Source organism: Athene noctua, chromosome 10, assembly GCF_965140245.1.
Source record: "Athene noctua chromosome 10, bAthNoc1.hap1.1, whole genome shotgun sequence".
In the NCBI taxonomy this organism is placed as follows: domain Eukaryota; kingdom Metazoa; phylum Chordata; class Aves; order Strigiformes; family Strigidae; genus Athene; species Athene noctua.
The window spans coordinates 8932813-8954384 of NC_134046.1; the positions used below are offsets into that span (position 1 = coordinate 8932813).

General features: G+C 42.4%; 1 protein-coding gene across 8 annotated transcripts in view; it reads right to left on the reverse strand.

Annotated features, from left to right (window-relative positions):
* Positions 1–21572, reverse strand: part of FOXP1 (forkhead box P1) — a 391592-nt gene that overhangs the window by 16880 nt on the left and 353140 nt on the right. For 4 of the 8 annotated variants that reach the window (XM_074914733.1, XM_074914730.1, XM_074914731.1 and 1 more), the window contains 6 exons: positions 21179–21266; positions 15085–15168; positions 6257–6458; positions 6071–6150; positions 5298–5399; positions 610–731 (listed from right to left, as the gene is read on the reverse strand). In XM_074914733.1, the coding sequence (XP_074770834.1) occupies positions 610–731; positions 5298–5399; positions 6071–6150; positions 6257–6458; positions 15085–15168; positions 21179–21266 (678 nt within the window). Of the gene's footprint in view, positions 1–369; positions 732–5297; positions 5400–6070; positions 6151–6256; positions 6459–15084; positions 15169–21178; positions 21267–21572 lie in introns of those variants that run through there. The other 4 variants (XM_074914737.1, XM_074914732.1, XM_074914734.1 and 1 more) reach the window with 2 other exon arrangements.

A 21572-nucleotide genomic window follows, 5' to 3' on the forward strand; every position in this document is an offset into this window, starting at 1 on the left:
TAAATCATGCAAAGCAAAGCAACAGCAGAAAAAAAAAATTAAAGCAAGTAAAAGCTCTTACTGTGCAACAAGCTCGCCAAAGTTTTCATCAGGGCAGTATTTTCGAGGACGGCCTCGTTGAATATGACGGCCACGTTTAAACTCTTCATCATCAACAGTCCAAAAGGACCCAAACTCATCCTCTACTCTGATAAAGCACTTATGCAGTGAGAGGTTGGTGCGAATGGCACCCTGGGACAAGAGCAGCAGCAAAGGAGATGAAGTGGAAACAAAGGGACACGGGATCGGGGACAGAACAGACATCAAATACAGGGAAAAGGAAAAAGAAAATAAAATGCAATAAGCATAAGCAAATGGTTTGTGAGGGTTAATATGCATTGCCACCTAAAAGCTACTAGCATGTGATGCAACAAACACCAAGCAAGCAGGGTCAGGGTACTGGTGGGCATACAAACAGTAGTGATGAGATGTTTGTCTTGGTTTCCCTTAACTGAAACAATGCGCAACCACCTGTGGTTGGTCTAACACCAGCTAGCAGCCAAAAGCCTCTACGTTAAACTGTAAGCATGATCCAAGCTAGGCTAAGAAGTTCAAACATGGTGGACATACCCACTGATCTTTTGTGGCCTTCGTTTTTGGAACTCTAGTTCATCCACTGTCCATACTGCCCCTTTAACGTTTTCTACTCGCACAAAACACTTGTGAAGACTAAGATTATGACGCACTGCATTCTGCAGCAAGTATAAAAGAGAAAACATTCAAAAACTTTCTATGAGAAAATGCTCATCATTGTCCAAGAACAGCAGCACAGTCAGCTTGACAGTCCTCATTTTGCAATGTTAAGCCCCTTCCCCTCCCCGCACCCGCTTGCTTTCCCCGTCTCTTTACATCTTATTTTGCAAAGACAAAATATACACGAAAGCTTAAACCCAAGATTAAAAATTCGTTATTCTTATCAATTATCCCCAGTGTGAATAAGAACAGCCATCATTTTAAGCATGCACATAATACAGCACATTTCATACAGAACACAAGAGGAACATTGCTTAGACATTTTCAAAACAAATATATATGCTCTGCAAAGAGAAACTTCTCCTCTCCTGCAAAAGAAAGCAGTTAGAAAGAACAGAAAGGATTTCACATAAGTACAGACGGCTCAATTTAGCAGAGAGGCACTGGAGCTGGTGTTGCTGTGGTTTCCCACAGCTGGGCTAATGTGAATCAGGTGCTGAACCTCCATCCACACCCACGGCACGGACCAAGGGCTCGGCAGCACCCCACCGGCCAGCACGGCACCGACTCCTGCCTCCACGGCTTGCTCTTATATGGAAGTTGGCTCCTATTTCTGGCAGACTACTGTACTGACTGATCTGAGGCTCTGCCAAGTGAAAACATGAGGAAGGCTCTCCGAAACAAAGTGATAATATCCCCACAGCTCATCACCCAGAGGGACCTGCGCTCATGGCATCCGATGCTCAGACGTCCTCTCTGCAGCTCGGCGCTGGGGAAGGATGAGCCCCACCAACCCCTCCGATGTGCTCCGACCTTTGCTGCAGCCAGACATAATGAGACACCTCACTTTGTCACGGCAAGCTGTGTGGCTTTTCTGTCCCCGTTCCCTCTGAAACGTTGCTGAGAGCCTCGCTATTCCTCAAATGGAGTGCCATGCTCCTTCCCCGTTTCGTGAGCTTTCTGAGCAAATACTCTACTACAAAGCCACTCAGATCTGTACATGGAGCTTGTCCCCAGCACTGCTGAAAGAGGCTTGGTAAACAGGGAAAACAGAAGAAGCCATTTGCTGAAAATATGCAGGCGAACAAACTCCATCCATCATCACTGGCACCATTGATTTAGTCAATCTGGTTGACTCGTTAGCAGGCACAATGCCAGCCAAACACATGGCCTGGGTCTAGGCAACCAAGAGACTACAATTTTTTTTTTCCCTTCCCTCGTTGTAGTCTTTTTTTTTTTTTTTTTTTAATGAACATCGGGTCTGGATGGTGAAAGGGAGCTCTAATCATGAATGTCTAAATCACTGTGCAAACAAAGGGTACGCACAGTACATTTGTCATGTAAATTAAGAGGCAGTGGTGTGTGTGTGCCTGGGAGGGGAAGGCTAAGAGTCTTCTGCTACTTTTCCATTTCTCTGCAATCGCTAGCGCAGTCCCCACGCTCCCGGCCCTGGTACAGAGGAAGATTCAGGGCTCGAACTGCCTTTGCTCAACAGATGCTTGAGGGCAAATGTGTCTCCTATGGCTGTAGGTGCCTGATCCCAGCATTTTGGCTTTTCCACGCTGATCTGCTTGTGAACTGGTGGAAAAATAAACTTTGAATATGCTTTTCCTCTCAGCAAGTCAGAAATCTACCAGAAAGTCAACCTGTCCATCAGGGCTCTTTCCTTCTTCCCTTACCTTCTTCTGTTCTTTTTTTTTTTATTTTTTCCCCTCCCACCTCTTCCAGATTTCACTACTTCGGAAATTTTTGGCAAAATCCCTGAATTTGAGGTGAAGGAAAAGCATGCAAACGCCCCACACCTTTTGGGCTAAAATCAGCCAGCTCAGCAACTGTTGGTGGGTGCCGCACTAGTGCAACCCGACACAGGGCTGCCGGCCCACATCTGGGTAACTCAGGCAGTTTCCTGTGAAAATGGGAACACTGTCAAGTCTGGAGCAAAATGTAAGAATAATAACGCTGTTTCCCCCAGTGAAAGCTGATCTTGTAGTTCATACAGCAGTTGATCAAACACATACAGCAAAGTTCAGCGAAGGGAGTCCTCAGAGTTTGTAAACAGTCTCTAAATACATGGTTGAGGAGAAATATTTGTGTTCTTCTTTAAATAAATTTTATGCTGGAGAAATACTTTACAGTCTGTTCTTGTTCTCTTGAATTCAATGTGCAACTGATGTTCAAGGCTGCTGGATCGGGCTCTTGCTGGATATGTTGAGACAGACACGTTGAGTATTTGCAAGACGTCCATGAAACGCTGCCCTCACTTTCTATTTTCCATGTGATCACTTATTTAAGGAATTCATGGCAGAAAAAAAATTGTTTTGTTTCCCCTGCCTCTGGATACTGGCTATCTAACAGTTCTATTTGAACAATACCCCAACGTTTCGGAGCCACACCTGCAGCTTGTGCCTCATGGCTGCGACTCAGTGCCAGCAAATTACTCCAAAAAATAAAAGCAAACAGACATTGCCTCTGATCTGTCAGAACCAGTTCACAGTGCTCCCCCAGCAATCAGCTTAACAGAAAAATTAGGAGCTATTATTGTAAGATTATATATTTACCTTGTTAAAAATATTTGTATGCAAGCCACTTTTGCAGAAAAATTACCCTGAACATGCTTGAATGTAGTAAATGAAAGGGTTTGTTATTTTAATAAGTGCTCAGGCTCTGCTGGTACTGCATTTTGGGAAAGAGGTTCATTTTTTAAAGGTCTTTATTCCTCCACTCTTCTGTGTTTTTGAAAGAGGGCTCAGGAAATCTTGCCCACACCAAACCCTGACCCTAAACTTGGGGAACACTGACCCAAACGCCCCCTAAGCATAAGCCGAAGGTGAACGCAAATCATCACGTATACGTTCAAATTATTCAGATTCTGCAATTAGCCCCTTGTGCTTGTTCTGCGCCCCGTGGGCTTCCCGTCATGCCAATCCAGAGCTGCATTTTCATCCCTGCTGTTCCCGAAGGCTGGCATAAATCTGCGCAGTCTTCAGCACGAAAACCTGCATTACTTCAAGCGGTTGCCAATTTTGCTAGCGCTGGTGGAACCTGGGGGGAAGCTTTTCTTTTTTCCCTGTTAAGTGAAGCAGGACCTGGACACCTGAACTAGGTCAGTGTCCAAGAGGGGTCTCCAACGGTACTTGCCTCCTCGGGACACACCTTGCCCTTCTGCGAGCCCAGCAGCTGCCACAGCTCAGCCTCTCTCCTCCTCTGCTGAAGCACACTGTCAGTGCACATGGATTTTATGTGATGCACAGAGCTCATACCTAAAACTAGCCTCACAGGAGATACGGCCAGGACTGCCTGCTGCCTTCTTTCACTCCCCCCTCTGCTTCCCTTCCCTTTGCTGCTGGAATTAAATAGGATTTTTACTTCAGCACCCACACCTGCAGCTGCTGAAAAGTCCTACTGGAACCATTCCAGCAGCAAAAGACAGGCAGGTCTAAAAGGATCTTAAATCAAGGAAAGTTAATTTCCTTTCTGGATAGTAAGGAAGCTGCAAAGTGAAACACTGCTCATGTTTTCCAACTGCAGTGAAGAATCAAAGCAGCAATCACAGAGACTTTTCCTAAACGCTTCTAGACCAAAGTTGAAAATGTACAAAATTGTGCTGGGATATGAATTAAAAGCAAAACAGGCTACTAAAACCCAAGCTAACTTCCAAGGACCATTTTTAGCTCAAGACAGGACAAACAGAAAGAGCTGATGTAACAGCATATATGGGATATACTCAATCCTACCTGGTCATCTGAAGTTGTTTGAGAGCAACAGAGTTGTGTAGATTAAGAGAGACTCGAAGTACCAGGGATGCAATTTTTACGGCGATACAAGATCCTGTTATTTAATTCAGTGATCTGTAATTGCACCAGCTTCAGAAGCCAGCATGTCTATTATAATGCTATATATAAGGGAAGGAGTGGCCCCCTCCCAAATAAAATAAAATTAACTCCCCAGACCTCTTATCTAACAATATCTGAGACAGTTATGGTAGGAAATTGAAGTGCAAATAACCGGTTTATTTCTGTTAAACACATTCCTTATTGTGGGGCTTGCTTCTTGCGTATTATGCTCAGTAAGCTTCTGCGTGAGATTAAAAAAAAGAAAGGAAGTTTATAACAGTGTAGTTAAGAGTCAACTGACTGAGGAAAGAAATCCACTGATCTATATAGATCCTAGGAAAAAAGAGCAGTTGTGATTACAGTCTGCGTGGCTAAAAAGACAGTGTATCTTCTAATGACACAATAACTTTACTGCTTTTTTTTTCTTTCCTAATACGTTCCAGCTGAAGGGCTTGAGTTTCACTGCTAGCAGCAACCACACAGAGGAACTCGTGGCATAATCACAGAACATAAAAGCCAATAATGGGGATTCAATTAGTGGTTTTCAAAGGCAGAAGAATTTTTCTGCCAAATATCAAATTGTTCCTGCAGATAAGGCACCCAGTGTGTGTCAAAACTGCCGATCTAAATTTTCATGTCCACATGTTGTTACAATTTGTTATGTCATCAGCAATGTCTATTCTGTACATGTCAGATATCAAAGGCGAGAGGCATAGGCGGGCTAAGGCTTACCTTCCACGTCGCCGCGTTGCGTCTGAAGTAAGCAAACATTCGCGTGAACCAGTTGTAGATTTCATTTAGTGTTAGCTGTTTTTCTGGAGATTCGAGGATGGCCTTGTGAAGCAAAGTGATTATAAGATCAGTTATGAGCACACCAGTACAGAATACGCTCACAGTTTTACTTCACCAAATACAAAAAGGAAAGAAAGGAAGAGAGAAAGAAAGAAAGAAAGAAAGAAAGGAAGAAAAGAAAGAAGAGATTTGGAGGAAAAAATCCAAAGGAGGGTTTTCATAATATGAACTAAGATTAATGGCTGTATTTAACAGTTCAATGGCAAAATTCAAAATGGAATTATCTAATTGTTTTGAGTTTTTATTTCTGTTTCCTTACAGAAATATTAATTTATTAGTCATTCATAAAGCAGAATCAAAGAGAAATGCAAAACATTTCACTAGCTGATTAAAGCTCAGTAATTATTTAGAGCTCAGATTAATTCTAGGGATCAGAGATTACTGTAGCTTGTGATAATTGACTTGCCATCTTTAAACAGGCTCATTTTCACTGTTGTGTGAAATGAATTTCCTAATAATCACATCGTATTGTAATACTTAATCAAAAGCAATTATGTTATATATTGCAGTTCTAAAAACCCTTATAGTAAAGGTTTGAGCATTTGAGCACGCTTACATACCAAAGGTTTGAAAATCTATTTAATCCAGAGTGCGCACATATATAGCAAGGTATTTTTTTTCTAATCCAAATGCGTGTGTTTGGCTCATCTTACCTGTCTAATTAAAGATGCATACGTGAATGGTGGTCTAACTTCTGCGTTCTTATAAAATTCTTGGTTCTGGGCAATATCTGCTAAATAAGAGCAGTTGTTCTGTTATCATCACAGCCTGCCACCGTGGGGCTGCAGGCAACAGCAAGCCGCCCCACCAAAGGGGCTGTGTCATCAGAACCCCTTTACCTGAAGAAATGGGGACGTTGTATTTATCCGAGTACCGCCTCCGGATGGGTCCAACATTGTGCATGCTCGTGGTAGTGATGACTGACGGTCCCTGCGTGACGGGAGTGATGGGCGCAGTCGGGGTGGTGGGAGTATGAGGTAAGCTCTGCGGAGACGCCTCGGATGCAGTCTTGGAAAGCGTGACGCTCGATACCAGATTCAGCTGCGGAGGGAAGGACGACGATTTCGTTACAAACGGCATTTCTGTCTAATTAAGGGCTGCAGAGAAAATTCTCGATAACGGAGTCCTCCTCAGTTCAAAGCAGACAACACAGCCCGAGCGCTTGCTTCGGCACAAAGTGCTGTTGTAACATCTCCATTAGGAGCCATGAAAGGGAAATAAATACATACATTTCCGAACAGATTTTAAAAAAGAGTAACGTAGCCTGCTGCCAGAACTACATACCATGGATTTTTATCTGACCTTAAAACAAGATCTCACAGAGTACGCAGTCATTTTAATATTTTATTTTTGTTTCATTGTTTTAGTCTTAACCCCACACATCTCTTATTTCCATGCTATCATTATGCATGACTTCTAATCAGTCTTCTTAGATATTTCATTGAAGGCATCAGGCTTAAAATAAAAGGCAAGACTTTCCTAGGGATGTACTAGGGAGAAGCGCAATCTCTCTCTTCAGCATTTGGGCTCCCCCCGCCCCCCCCCTCCGTTCATCCATTTTAAAACCAAAGCCAGGAGAAGGTTAACACTGGAATAATTTAATTAATCACACTGCATGAAATACTGCAAGCATTCAGCCCAGCAGAAGTGGCACCACTCTTTTTTTTCTGCTAGGACAGAAGGCATCAGCATTACCTGCACGAAGCCCAGTCCCGGACAAATGGCAGCTGGCCACAGTGGGCTGTAAAACACAATTGTCTCCAGGACTGTGTATCAAACCCAGACCCAACTCAAGTGTTTTTGATACACAACCCTATTTATATAATCAGCATCCACATTCCTCCCCGACCCTTTCTTTCTGCCCTAAGACGTCCTTTGAAAGACGATGCTCCATCTCAATAGGTCACTCCTGCTGAAGTATTTTAAACAAACAATTTGATCTCTTAACAACAACATCAGAAAAGATGACTGAGGAAAGGGCTCTTTGACTACTTTCACATTTCCTTCCCTTAGGCAGTTTTGCAAATAATATTGGCGAAATCCTGACCCCACTAAAGTTGGTAGCAAAATTCCTACTGAATTTAACAGGGACAGAATTTTACAACTTTTGTTCATGATTAAAATTCCTTTTTGCTGGACATTAAACCTTTTCAGAGAAAGGCAAGGTGCACTACTCAGCTATGCCCTCAAATATCGCATGTTTATCCATAAGGTACTGTATTAATTTTCCTTGTATGAAAGTAACCAGATAAGAAAACTCCTATTAGCACCCTCATATGAGTTAATAGCCACAAATAACGTTTCTTTATAAAAATAATGGGATTTATCCAAAACAAAGGTAGTGGAAAATAAAGGGCTCTAATATTATAGAAAGGATGCCAACACAAAAAGCTCACTGCCCCCAGAAAGGGCACAGATGAACAACAGATAAACTGTGATTACTTTTCCCTCCCGACAGCAAGGCGAGGGAAGCCCCAGCCACAACCACTGGGTCAGTGCACCGGCACCTCAAGCACTGCTCCAAGGACGGGAGGCGGGGAGCTGCAGACCTGCAAACACCCATCCTTCTGTGCAGGTGCTTACAAATATTTAACACTTTGCGGCAAAGCTGGAAAGCGTGAACCCAGAGAGGGATCGTGAACGGCGGTGAAATATGGGTATTGATCTCGCAGAGCCTCCCGCACCGGCGTACGCCGCTGAGCGCAGCCTGGAGGGCAGCACGCCTGTCCAGCGCTCCGCGGCACCGGGCGCTGCCGCCACGTGCTGCCCACCAAAGCCTGGTCCGTTTGTTCACTGGTGATTTAAGGACCCTGATTAGGGATGTGTATATAGTAATGTCTCCCTGTTATCCATCTATCCATCTATTACATATGATAAAAGGACCAGAGACGATAATAATAGTAGAACTGACAGGTCGCACCATGAAATTAAATCTACTGTATTTTATCTCAGTTTCTAAATGGACATTTTAACAGTCCAATAACTGCGAGCAGAACTGCATCAATTTTAAGTGCCCATCTCTAGCGCAGGCTCGGCAGCCGGGCCCTCCTGTTGGAAAGATCACTGCTCATGCTTCATCATTACAGCTCCAACTACTCCATTTCAAAAGAGTCCCCTTCCTTTTTTAGTGTGTAAAAACTTAACATTTAATCTGTTTCTACTAGGGAACTGTGAGAAAGGATCCACAAAGGTCAGCGTTCCCTGCTTAAAGAATTTGAATTGAGTTAAATTTCTTTAGGCTTTTCAGCGTAGGTAGCAACTAGGAATAAACACAGAAGAGGACGAGCAAAGGGGGGGGGCTTTAACAGGCTTGACAAATGACACTGCGATTCACACCCACTGCTGGGCTGCCACTAATAAGCTACAGAGGAAGCAGCCAATCTCAGCTAATTACCAGATAAAATTGTATTGTAAGGACTCTAATTAGGAGATGCTTATGGAGGTGATCTAATGATTAAACGCTGCATCCAAGTGACCCCACCATCAATGTGCAGTGGTGCAAGATGTCACCGGAATATTTTGTAGAAACAGTAATTTTATTTCAAGGAGGGGAGGCAGTAATATTTGTAATAATGGCTATGAGGTAAACTAATTAAAAGACAGTTCCTAAAGGAAGACTGTGGCTTTGAGCAGCTGTGGCCGTTCCAAAACAAAGTGCCAAATCTCAACAGAGGAGCTGCAGTCAAGTGGAAAATTTCTGCCTGACCTCTGCTCTCGCTATTAATTCGCAGGAAAACTAATGACACATATACATATTCCCACAAAATTGTTCTAATTGCTAATTTGCCAAAGGAGCCCAGTTTCCAAATTAAACATGACTGCAGTCTGTGAGGAAAGAGAGAACAAAAAGCTGGAACGCAGTGAGTCTGCTGTGTTTCACCTCCGACGACCATTTGTGAGCCTGAACCAACAAGTTAATGAAACACGACCTTGTCGATCGCTAGCGAAGTTTTTCCCTTTTCCGTGTTTTATTTGATGACACTCTCCTCTTCCAGCCAGGGTCCGATCCCTGCCGGTGCTGTTACCAAAACACAAGCTAGGGCAAGGGAGGAGAGGGCTGCACTCCCTCCACAGACCTTCACTGCTGCTTTCTTTGTTGCATCTATAGCATAAAGACTGAAAAACAGGCTGTGAATTAGAGCAGAATAACAAATTATGAATGGTGTTGGTTTTGTTGCCATCTTGAATTATTAATATGAATGGTAAACTATTAAATCTTAATATTGGCGTGAATAAGAAACGTGAAAGTGGCTGTGGACGACTGTGCAGGGCAAAGATCAGGGAGGGACCAGGCTGGGAGGGTTTCTTTTCCTGATGGAAACTTGACACGGTTTCTCCCTGTTTGCATTTTCTATTTAAAAACAAGTTACTATGATTAGAAAAGTTGTTCGTGTTGGTATTTTGTACATAGCCTGCTTCCCACATACAGTAATTTTTGGATGAGGTATCACTGCTGTCAGAGGGGAGGGAGCCTAAGTCACAGAGTTAGCACTTTAATGAGCAAGGACTTTTGCACTGCAGTAAGGCACAATGTGGGGCACTCTGCAATCATGCCAGAGTACAGCCCTTGTGCCAAAGAGTTAAATGTTTTTGCAATGTTTGTACTGGGGATATGGGGAAGGAGGATTTTCTCCAGCCTCAAAAAAAAAAATTAAAATAAAGTCATTTAAAAAAAATCCCCAAAACAAGAAGAAAAAAACAACAGAAAATCCGCTGAAGCCCACAACAGTTTTAGGTCCTAAAATTCTGCAAATTCTATCACTGAACCTTGTTGGGTGCTTTGTTCAGTCTTGGGCTTTGAGAACACTTCCTCATACTGTTTTAACTTAATTAGAAATGCTGCAATTGTTGCAGCGTTCAACAACCTGCTTATGATTTTATTATTAACCTACCCTTTCAAGAAAAGAGTCATGTCTTCCTATTAAAGGTGAAGACTGAGTCATCTTCTTTTTTTTTTTTTTCTTTTTTTTCTTTAGAGATAAACAAGGCTGCGAGGTAACCCTCTCCTTCACCCTGTAAAATAGATTTCCAGTAAGTGGCTCTCCCACTAGGGCTAAGTTTGACTTCTTTTTGTGTAAACATTTTACATGACAATAGTGGCTGCACATAAAAAAGCCCCTGAAACTCTTTTAAAAGCAAAAAAGAAAAAAAAAAAATCTATTTCTAAGTGTCATGGTGGGGCCATACCCACTGCTGCAGGGCAGCAACTCCTCTGTGATGGATGCTGCTGCTCAGGTCCCAGCTGAGTTCCTGGGACTGAAACACTCTGAAGCAGAGACTCCTTTTCTAGATACTAAAGGTGGGAGAGAAAGCCAATGCTGGGCCTAAAACTTTTTCAATGCTGTGTCTTCCTCTCCCGTTTCAGCCTGGACACATTAGTGTATTAGATGCAGAGCCTGGCAGGCAGCAATCACTTAGCAGGTGTTGTTATTGGCAGGAATACTAAGGAAACCAAAGCTGAGGAGTGAGACTTAATGAAAACCAGTATATAAAAACAGCTTTTGTTGTGCTTGAGAATCTCTCTTTATTGCTGCGTATCGTTATTTTTTCGAACTATAAAGTACGGCTACAGCAGCTAAAATGCTCAGTCATTACCTCAACAGTTAAAAGACTATTTTTTTTAAAATGCTTTGTTATTACAGTTGCTAAAAACAGTATTTCAAAACAATCGTAACTGCTATGGTTAGGGTAAAAAAATACATTAAAGAAGGGATATCTAACAGTGCATTTTATTTAAAGTGCCAAAAGTTTCTTTAAAAGACTTCTGTCTATTTTTAAAAGATGGCTATAGCACCCAGTATGCAGAATTACTTGTTGGTTGATGCTTTTTCCTTTTCCTTCCCTTCCTATGAACTTCAACATAAATTAATCCAAAAAAAAGCAAGCACATTTCCATTTCAACCTATTATGCTGATCACTAACACCAATGAAAATAGCATGTAGGGGAAGGTACCTTAATAGCAAAACCAGAATGACAATTCTTGAGAAATCGTTGTTCTGGCGTTTGTGTTGTGGGGGTTTTTTCGGTTTTTGTTTTTTACCTTGAAAAAAATTCAGCTTACAAAAATATGTCATGGCATATTCCTTCAGAGACAGCTTTGTTCTCACTTTATTCAGGCCCTTTAAGTCTCACCAAAACAACACACGTAGAAGCAACAGGAAAAACTTTGTGTGTTCCAAGTGTTAAGCTGTGAGATACTTCCATTTCAAGTGCCGCACTGTTGGCCATTTTAATTATGAAGTTGGAGATATTTAAAGATGGTGCTGAGCACTGCCCCAGCTCCTGATGTGCTCTCCCTCTGCAGCCACCCTCCTGTCTGTCCAGCAGCTCCCCGGGAGCAGGGGAAGACCGGCCCTTTGCAGTACACCAGACAGCAACAGCAGCTGTCCGCGTACGTACCTCTCTGCCAACGGCCTAGGCCATCCACCACTCCAATACCCAAGAACGTGCTTAAATGTCAGTGGGGTTAATAGGACTGGAGAGCTTTACTGACAGATGTCTTGGTGGGCTGGTGTAGTGCAGTGCACACACAGGCCACTCCACCTCCCTTCCCAAGGTCAAAATTACTTCAGGAGCTAGAGCCACCCAAAGGTGGGGTATGCTGGATGGATGTGGCTAGACTGGACAAGCAACCCCTCCCGAAGCGGGGCGAGTTTTGAATTGATGCACAACCACCAAGAACCTGGCTGTGGTTCAACTGATCCGACCTGCTCCAACCCCGCCTGCTCAGCTACTGCCTGAAGCCCAAAAGGCAATGACGGTACCAATGGTCAGTGTGGATTACGAACGGCACGTGGTTAAACACAGATGGCTCAGTCACCAATTTTACCTGCCAGGAACGAAATAGTTTAAAAACAAGCATTAAGATCCTTTAAGCAGAATAAAAACATTTTCTCAGTCATGAAAAGGCTGTAATTTTAAATCCCAATTCACTGCTATGTTTGGATTCGCAGCTGCTCTTTCCTTTAAAATCACCAATGTACCGTAATATATTAATTCTAACATACACCTTGCATTAGTTATGTTGGAAAAAAAATTTAATTACTGGATGTAAAGAATACTTTGCACTGCAATAATGGTCATCAGATCTTTTTACCAAAGTCCTATCCCACTGAGTTAAAAGGACTAGGGTCTAGCACAGTCTACGCAGTGCCTGTGTATTTTTTTCACTAGGAAAGCACAATTTATGCAAAACACTATACTTCTACATTTTATAATTAATTTTCAAATGCTTCACCTATACATATTTTAATAATTTCTGATTTATCAGATGGTATCTATAATAAATTTTTCTATATTTCAATAAATGAAAAGAAGGCAGTTTCAATCCAACAACAGAGTGCCACACAATATAGGCCTGTCAGGCACCAATTTTTACTTCTAACATGTAAGTTAAAGGATAAGGAATTTATAATGCTGCCTGTGAACGAAACCACTTTTCATACACAAATGTGATCTTTTTTTTTCCAAAGGGTAATACAACAGTACATTTACATAAACTAATCCAAACAATCTATGTATTTGACAATGGCAAACCTCACACAGACTGCCTATTGTTGGTTTACATCTTGGAGTTCTTTATGTTGGCTTGTAACACTGCTCTAGCTGTCAAAGGTTTGACTTGGACTCTAAATAAATGGTTATAGAAGTGCTGTGCAGCGATATTGGACTTCTTTGCAAAAGAAAACCTGCTGTGTATGAATTCAAAAGCTATTAATTTTTCAGTCAAAAATATTCATGCCTATTTCTTTTAATAAAGAAACACTGTGCTGAGCAACTGAGAGATAATGTTGACTAGTGGTACAGAATTTTCAATAGAGCAGTTAAAAATAAATTTAGTAGGAGGTCCCCAACAAAGCTATAATTTTCCAGAATGTAAAACATTTTTAATACTAATCAAGACAGCCCTTTTCCCCCTGCGTTCACTTTTTTTTTTCTTTCTTTTTTTTTTTTTTTCCGCTGCTTTTCCCTGTTTATTAGCTGTTAACACTAATCTTCATGGCGACACCGCCTGGTATCTCCATAGCCTACAACACCCGCGAAAGCTTCCTGCCCTCCGTGGCTGAGCATCGATCACGAGCTGCCTTGCCAAACGCTGCTTGCCTTCCTATGATTTCCTCCCTTTAGTTTTTAATCCTTCCTCCTGAGGGGCACTGCTGTTATGAAAGGCCTCAAGGCAGAGTGCTTTGAGACTCCCAGATTATTCCGCTGTTTTAATTTTTAATCCAGTAAGAGCTATAGAAACCAAACCTCCTCCCCATTCTGTTGGGTCTACATGCTTTGCCAACAATGCGCTGAAGCATTTGCATTCAGGCTGAGATGGATGTGAGGAACTAGAAGAATGGTATTTTTATAGATACTGTAAGTAGTTTCTACTCTAGAGGGCTGGTATCCACTGGATCAAGCAATTTTCGGCATCTCAACAGCTTAAATGGAAGGGTTTATACCTACCACTCAACTCTCTCCAAGAAGGTACCGAAATTTCCTGTTGACTTTGACATCTGCTCCAGTGTTGCTGAATAGCCTGCAATTTTCTGTCTAGTAGCCTCCCTATGCACTTCTGCAGCCATTTATTTCCAACTACATGGAAACTGAGAAATCCTTTTCTAGTAAAAATGTGTGCGCGAAGTGTTTAATGATTTTATGTTCTCTATCTCTGTAATGTGTTCTGTTTCAGACATTAATTTTGTCTACCAACTGCATCTTGGCAGGCTACCATATTTGCTGGGTTAATAGTCTGACTCCTTTTTATTTCTATCACCATAAATCACACATATATGGGTGTGTGTTTGCTTTATTTATAGAAAAAAAATCAGTCAAAACAGATAAACCAATACTTTGTCATTATGCTGCATCATTGCATATTGATTAAAATTGCTAGTACTAACTATAGATTGTCAACGCTCAATTAATTTTCACACAATGACTCAAAGCAAAATCAAATAAAGCCAGTGTACCTTTAAATCTTACAAATCTTAAAATCAAGAAGCAAAACACTCTCTCCATTTTGAATAATCATTGGAAGCTCCGAGGAACATTTTCAGCGTTAAGAGGTTGGGAGAAAACAACAGCTAAAGAAGAGTCATTTTGGTTAGGGAACGAGATGGTGGATTTGTCTGGGTTTGGAGGTACCCAGGAGTTGGCCTGGGCTGCAAAGCCACTTGCTTCCCCCACAGCCCCTTTTTTAATGGGCAACCTGAGGCAGAGGTTTCCCTTCTCAGTTTCAACAGTATAAAACCTGATACTGGTAACTGTGATTATCATCAAAACATGCAGCTAGAGTCTCTTCTACTATAAATGTCTGTCAGACAGGGAGAAAGCAAAAAAAATATACTAAATATAATTTAATTACATCTCCTTCCTAACACTTCCTAAGATTTCACACAAGTTAGACTGATGCAAAGCGACTTACAGGCTAGTATGTGAGGCCAGAAAGAGGCCTAATGCATCAGCTTTAGAGCAAAACTGCTTTCAAACTCCCTGAAGAGAGGGGGACGACAAAGCCTGGGTGCCCGCGGTGGTGCCTCCTGCAAAGCGTCACTTTGCATTTCCTCACCACGACGGCTCCGAAGCGGGCCATGCTTTGCATCACGCGCTCCGGTGGGTTACAGGAAAGAGAGGTTTGTTGTGAGGTTTTGTTTGCTCTCGGCACAGTTGGGTACTTACGGGCTGAGGGGTGGCTTTTGGTTCAGTTGACTTCACATGCAGGTGTGTCATCATGGCTTGCAGGCGCTCTTTATCTTTTGCAAGCTGAAAGGGGGAAAAAAAAAAAATCCTGTTACTCATACAAATAAAACCCAGCCACTGCTTATTCCTAATTAAACAGCTGCCACCGAGGCATGAGACAGAAGAGTTTTATTGCTGAGTAGTTTGGAAATTGTATATGGTCTATTCGTGAGGTAAAGCTAACGCGTGGTGCTGGGTGTCACTATTTCCCAAAGCAAAATGCATTAGTCCTCGAGCGAGAAGAGCTAGACCTGCCGGCACCAAGAGCTTCACTCTAGCCCTGACAGCTAAAAGACAACAGTGAATCATGTTTATTAACCAGCCCCACTCCAGCTTAGGAGGCATAGCAGAAAGCAAGCGAGGCAGAGGCTCTGAGATGCATTTGCCTCCTTTCAGACCAGAAAACAAGCGGCACAAATGGACCGTGGCTTTTACGTCACGTACAGGCTTTGCGGCATATGCAGCAAGTGTGGAGACAGCAGTGGTTAAACCACACAAGGCACCTCCACGGGGCACAGCCGGTGGCCTAGGTGCTAGAAAACGCCCTGCTTTTCCTTGAGGTGGCACAGTCCCTTGGTGGGTCACCTTGGGCTGGCAGGCTGGGAATTTGAGCAGGAGAACCCAAGTGTGGGGCAGGAGCAGCAGTGCGAGTTGACAGCATCCTCTTGGTGTACACCTGAAGGCAGCAGGAACTGCCCCAGAGCACTCACTGCAGGGCACCCAACGCCACAGGACCAACGCTTTCACCCTTTCTCATCGGTCACATCATGCCCAAGAGTTGGGGCAAAGCTCCTGCTCTTGATGTCTCTTACATTTTTTGCCTGAGATCTGCACGAAGCCACAGCTGATGTCTTGGGATCACACCATACACATCCTTGGCCAGGATGGCTTCCCAATGCATTTAGAAGGTACAGGCCAGACACTAAATCTCATTATTTTTGGAAACAAGAATTTTTTGTATGTGTGAATAGGACACTTTCCAGCTGCTCTTCAAAAAAAAATACAGTGGAAAGATAGTAAGAAACAATACTAATGAAAAAAGGGTGTTATTAACCTACACGTCCAATGTAAAGGCTCCTGTTTCTAGCAGGGCTTGGATCAGGTTCTTACAAATGACAATTTTTGCAGAGCTGAATTTTTGCTTTAGACAAGCCAGATTCCTGGTGCCAAGAGGAGAACTGTGCTTGCATTCCAGCAAAACTTTAAACAACCTGCCCACCTTATCACCATCATCTGTTTGTAGCAGTAAAGTTGGCCTAAGTGTATATAAAAGGAGACTTGGTCATAAATCCCCATTCATAACCTTACAGTCAAGGTTGTCTTGCTCTTCACAAGGCGAGGGGTTTCTGACCATGCCAGAAAGGCGTCATGATGGGATAAAACTTGGCACACGGGTTTCCAAGACAGGAATTAAATAAAGGAAAAAATGGCGTCACCACTGTGGGCTCTGGAAGTGCAAAAGCAAAATCACTGGGCTTTTCAAACGGCTGCTCTTTTCTTAGTCAAAAACTTCAATGGCAGGAGAGAAAACCTGACACCTACAGCACATCTCCTGCAATCTCATCACCAGATCTGCACTGGACTTCACAGAAGACCAAAGGGCAACAATGGGCTCTTATCGTAATGCTGCAGCAGAAACTTCTCCCTCAGAGAGTCCTCTGAGGACCTCTTCAGAGAAAGGAGAGATCTCACCCCTTCAGCTGCTGTGAGCTTCACACAAAACAAATTAAAACCGAGAAATAGTTGTACTCTCAGTGCAGCTCTGTTGTGCAATCTCTTATTCGTAGCAGTCACTGGGCACACAGGCTGCTTGGCGGGGTCATCTGTGCATTAAATTTTGGGCTGCAGGCTACTGCAGAAGAACAACATCTTCTAGCCAAAATAAATAAAAGGCAGGCACCTGAGAGCTTCCTGCCCGTACCAGTGCAGCGGCAGGAGGGAAAGGCACCCGGGCAGCACGGGGCACACCCTGCAGTGCTTCCTCTGGGCCCCCTCGGCAGAACGGAGCAATGCTCCTCCCTCCAAACGGCCGGGGTCCTTGTTTGTAGTGTTTTCACTCATCATCTTAGCAATGCTTTTAATGCCGTTTCTGGTGGATGGAGGTTATTAAAGATCCTCTCGACATTTCAGGCAGACACACGCTAGCATTTTGTCATAGTCTAGGAATTCAAACACTCACCCAGTTAGGCAGGAGTTTAAATTATGAAAAATAGAGGTCTCTCAGTTTCAAAGCACTGAAGAGAAGTAAAAAAATCTGAAGAATTTCTTTAAACTGTTTTTCCCTTAGGTCAGGAAGCAATAGTGATATAAAACTAGAATGTCACTAGTAGCCTCTCTGGTCAGCAGGGTCATACAAAAGAAGCCATGAGGGCTTGTTTGGTCACCGATGGGAGCAAATTCTCACTGGTGGCACTCACTGGAGTGCAGATGGTCGAGAAATGGGGATTACTAGTAGATATGCAGAAAAATGCTCTTGATCTACTGATTGTGTTCTTGGGCAGGGACTGTTTCGCTATGTATGAAAGGATCTGCTCTGTACAGGGGGTCTGAGGACTATAATAAATACAGCCCCATCTCTGAAGCCTCATTCTTTTCCCCATATTCATTTGGAAAGCTCTGCATGGTGGGAATTTTCAGATGGTCACCCAGTTCTGCATGATAAGGCTGATTTTGTGAGGTTTCCCTCCCCTCTGTGGGGTACAACTATGATGTAGGTGCCTAACTGTGGTTCAACAGAAAACACATCCAGAGCAAGGCACATACTTTGCAAACTTGGACACCAAGACACAGGCCTTGCCCCAGAGAGGTTAAATCCTAAAACTACACAGGTAGGAAGGCAGGAGAGGGAAGGCACAGGAAGCACAAGCCAGAAGGGGCTGAAGGCTGGGGGGACAGCATGGGAGTCTGGCAACCAAGGAGCAAGAGAGGAGGCATTGGACACAGATGATGGAAAAATTGCAGAGGAGGAAAAACAGACGGAAAATAGTGACAAGGAGCGGGAATATGAAAATGGAAAGCCAGCAAGGGCATTCAACAGGAGCAACGTGGCCACATCAACAAGAAGGGGAGATCACTTCAGCAGCAGGATTTTGGACAGACCAAGGACAAAGGAGAAGGAAGCCAGTCATGGGCAATGCAGGAGACAACCAAGACACAGCCTCTTCCCTCCTGTCACATGCCTGGCTAGGCTGTGCATGAGAAGGGTTTAGGCTCCACTTCTCAAGAGTGTCAATGGATGCTTTAAGAAAACAGGCCCAAGCAATGTTTTGACTACACTGAAAATGGCCACCTGCCTTCATTTTCTCCCATTAGGAGGTAACTTTTAAAAACTTATCATAGCCTTGTTGCTGCCCTGAAATATTTTTCCACTCAAAAGTGGTGCTGCAAAATGGATGTCCTATTCCAGTTAAGAACTATCTAAGGATAGGGATATGTTCCTGTGCTTGTGTTTTACCCAGCAGCCCAATTCTCACTATTTGTAATGGCAACAAACGATCATGTCAAGATGGTTTAAACAAAGTGAAATATGAGAAAACTTCTACCTTGCCTGTGATATTTTAAGTATGTTTGTGATGGAAATGCTGAGACTAAAGTTTTGAGATACTTTGCAAAGGGGCATTTGCAATCAAACACAAACCAGATCTGACTTGTTGGGGTTTTTTTTTAAAAAAAGTTCATTTAGAAATTGTTTTCTTTAAAAGACATTACACTTATCCCTGTCTACGACACTGATAAAATTGTTGTGCGTAAAACAAGAGCATAAAATAAAAAACAAAGGCTTCCATTTGGGGCCATCACACTCAAAACCTGAAGTGCATCCCTCAAGTGGAATGAATTTGTTAAATTCTATCTCTGTCTTGATGTGGCTGCACATGCATGAAATAGTGTGGCATTTAGATCTTGCCACAGTGTTGGACCCTGAACAGCACATGATACTTCACAGCTCTACTGGAAAGCAAAGCTTCTCGCCAGTGCTGAGCACCATGGGTGAAGTGGGAAAGGCTATGGGTCCCTCTTCTACCTAGCTCACAAAACTCAAGACTGTTGGCCACAGGGCTTGTTGCTGCTACTCTGTTGGTAACTGCTCCATCGTGGGAGTATCGGGTCAGTGGTCTTAGTCCAACTGCTCCTGCTACAAGCTGGGTGCTTCAGATCACGTCACTGAAAACCCTGCTATTGGGCCAGACTTTTGTTTTATTACGGTTCTGTGCAAAAAAAGGTCGCAGCCAGATAAACTAGGTACTGGAGAACAAATCCTCATAGATATTTAGGCAGGTTAGGTTTTTTTAAGTATCAGAGAATTGATACACAGGATGAAACCAGAGAGGGAAGAAGGGAGCTCAGGTACATGTCAGAAGCAGGATCACCCTCCTCCTCCACCTACCCTTGCTGGCCAGCGCATAGATGGTCCCACTCTTGTTGTCAACATCACTGTCTAAATTAAGACTCCAGTTCATCCTACCTACTGTGCTAATGTGATTGTTAAAAACAAATCCAGAGCTTTTTGGCTCATACCACTTTGAAATGATGTTCTTCTCTCGGGGACCTTATGCTGCCTTGCCATGCAACAACTCGAAGCTAAGAGGTATTGCCCAGCACCAGACGGGTGTGAAGCTGTAACTATTAGTCACTTCTAACAATTACTAGAATGCACCACTGATAAATCTTTCAAAAATACTGTCAAGGATTTTTCCTTTTCCTTATGGAAAGGTGCTAACCAAGTATCATCTCTGTCCTGTCCAACTGTTAACACAGGGCATCCTACTGTAGATCCAGGCACAGCCACTCCTGGTGACCAGAGGAGAGAAGGATTAATGCTTTTCAAGCTGACTGTAACTGAAGAATCTAGATTTACCTTCAGCCTGAATATTACTGCATCCTGGTAAAAGATTATCTCGTATCTCAGTTTACCAGGAAGACTGCAGATATTTTTTTCTTCCTAATTCCCAAGAAACTTGTTAAAATAACAGACCATTTCTCCTAACATTTTCTGCAAGACTCTGATATTTTATGACTGGTAGTTTGATTTTTATAAAACTTGTATTAAAATAGTTTATATTGCTTCAGCTAATAGTGAAAGAGTGTCATGACCAGCGTGTTCCTCAAAGTAAAATTTAGGAAATATCTATGAAAGAAAAAGGGTAATTTGTAAGATAAGAAGATAAAAGGCATTTTTTTAAATGCTTATCTTGAAAAGTAACAACAAGAAGTTTAAGTGTGTTTTTGCTGATTTTTCTCTCCAACTATTTGAAGCTATAAATGACTTAACTCAGTAAAATTCCAAATGTAATTATCTTCTGTACTTAGCCCAAGGCTTTCCATATATCTCTACACTGCTGTCTTGCATACAAAATAGGTTTTTCAATAGCTGGTAACTATATAATGTACAACATTGTTTTAATTTCCCTTTCTTTGCTAACCTCTTGCCTACACACAGACACACTGTCAAGGCTGCCCAGCCAGAGCAGCGAGGTGCAGGAAGACAGAAAGGACTCAAAAGCATTCGGAAAGGCAGTTACACAAACAGGTCATACCTTTGCATCGCATTCCATATATTCCAATTTACCCCTTTTTGGCACTTTAAAAAAATTATTTGCTACAAATGGCAAAAAATAATAGTAATAATAATAATACATGGAGAGTATTAGTATATGAGACCACCAAACAAGCCAGGTCATGCAGCGTTTTGAAATAAACATCAACCATTTCCCCCATGTATCAACAACTCTAAATGAAGAGGACCATGTTCCGCTCACCCCCCTCCGCCCCCCCGGTGAGTATAAAAAGCATTAGATACATACTGATGGATTTCCAATCAGTCAGCCTGTTTAAGTTTCCTATTTCTTTTCAAGTTACGGTTTAGAAAAGAGGAAATGAAGCTGCAGTTTCTTTTGACGGTTTTTAAAAACTACTACAAGAAGGTTGTGAAAGCTGATTTTCAATCATAGGGGGAAAAGCAGAACTCATTTTTTATTGCTGTCGAGAATTGGATTTGATTAATACTGAGGTAATATTAAAATAAATTTTATTTTACCTGTAGCTCTAACTGCTGTACAACCTGCATTTGTACTCTACATTGGGCTGTACTTCTATCATCCAGCGCATGCTCACTGTTGAGATGTCTGTAACAATACACAGAAAATCATTAAGTGAAATGGATAAACAAAAAGGAAAAAGTAGTTACCAGGATGAATAAGCAATCTGAATGTTATCCAGCAGGTCTTCATCAGTATCTGAGATTTTAAAGATTTTTATTTTTTTCGCTCTGTCCTGCTTTGGCTCGTGTATCTTCCCATCACTCATTGTAACTTAAGCATATTTTTTCAGCAGAAAGCTCATTTGTATATAAGAGAAATTTTGCAGAACAGTTGTTTTTCCTCCATCAGGTAAATGAAAGTGAGATTAAGAAATTATAGTAAAATAATTTC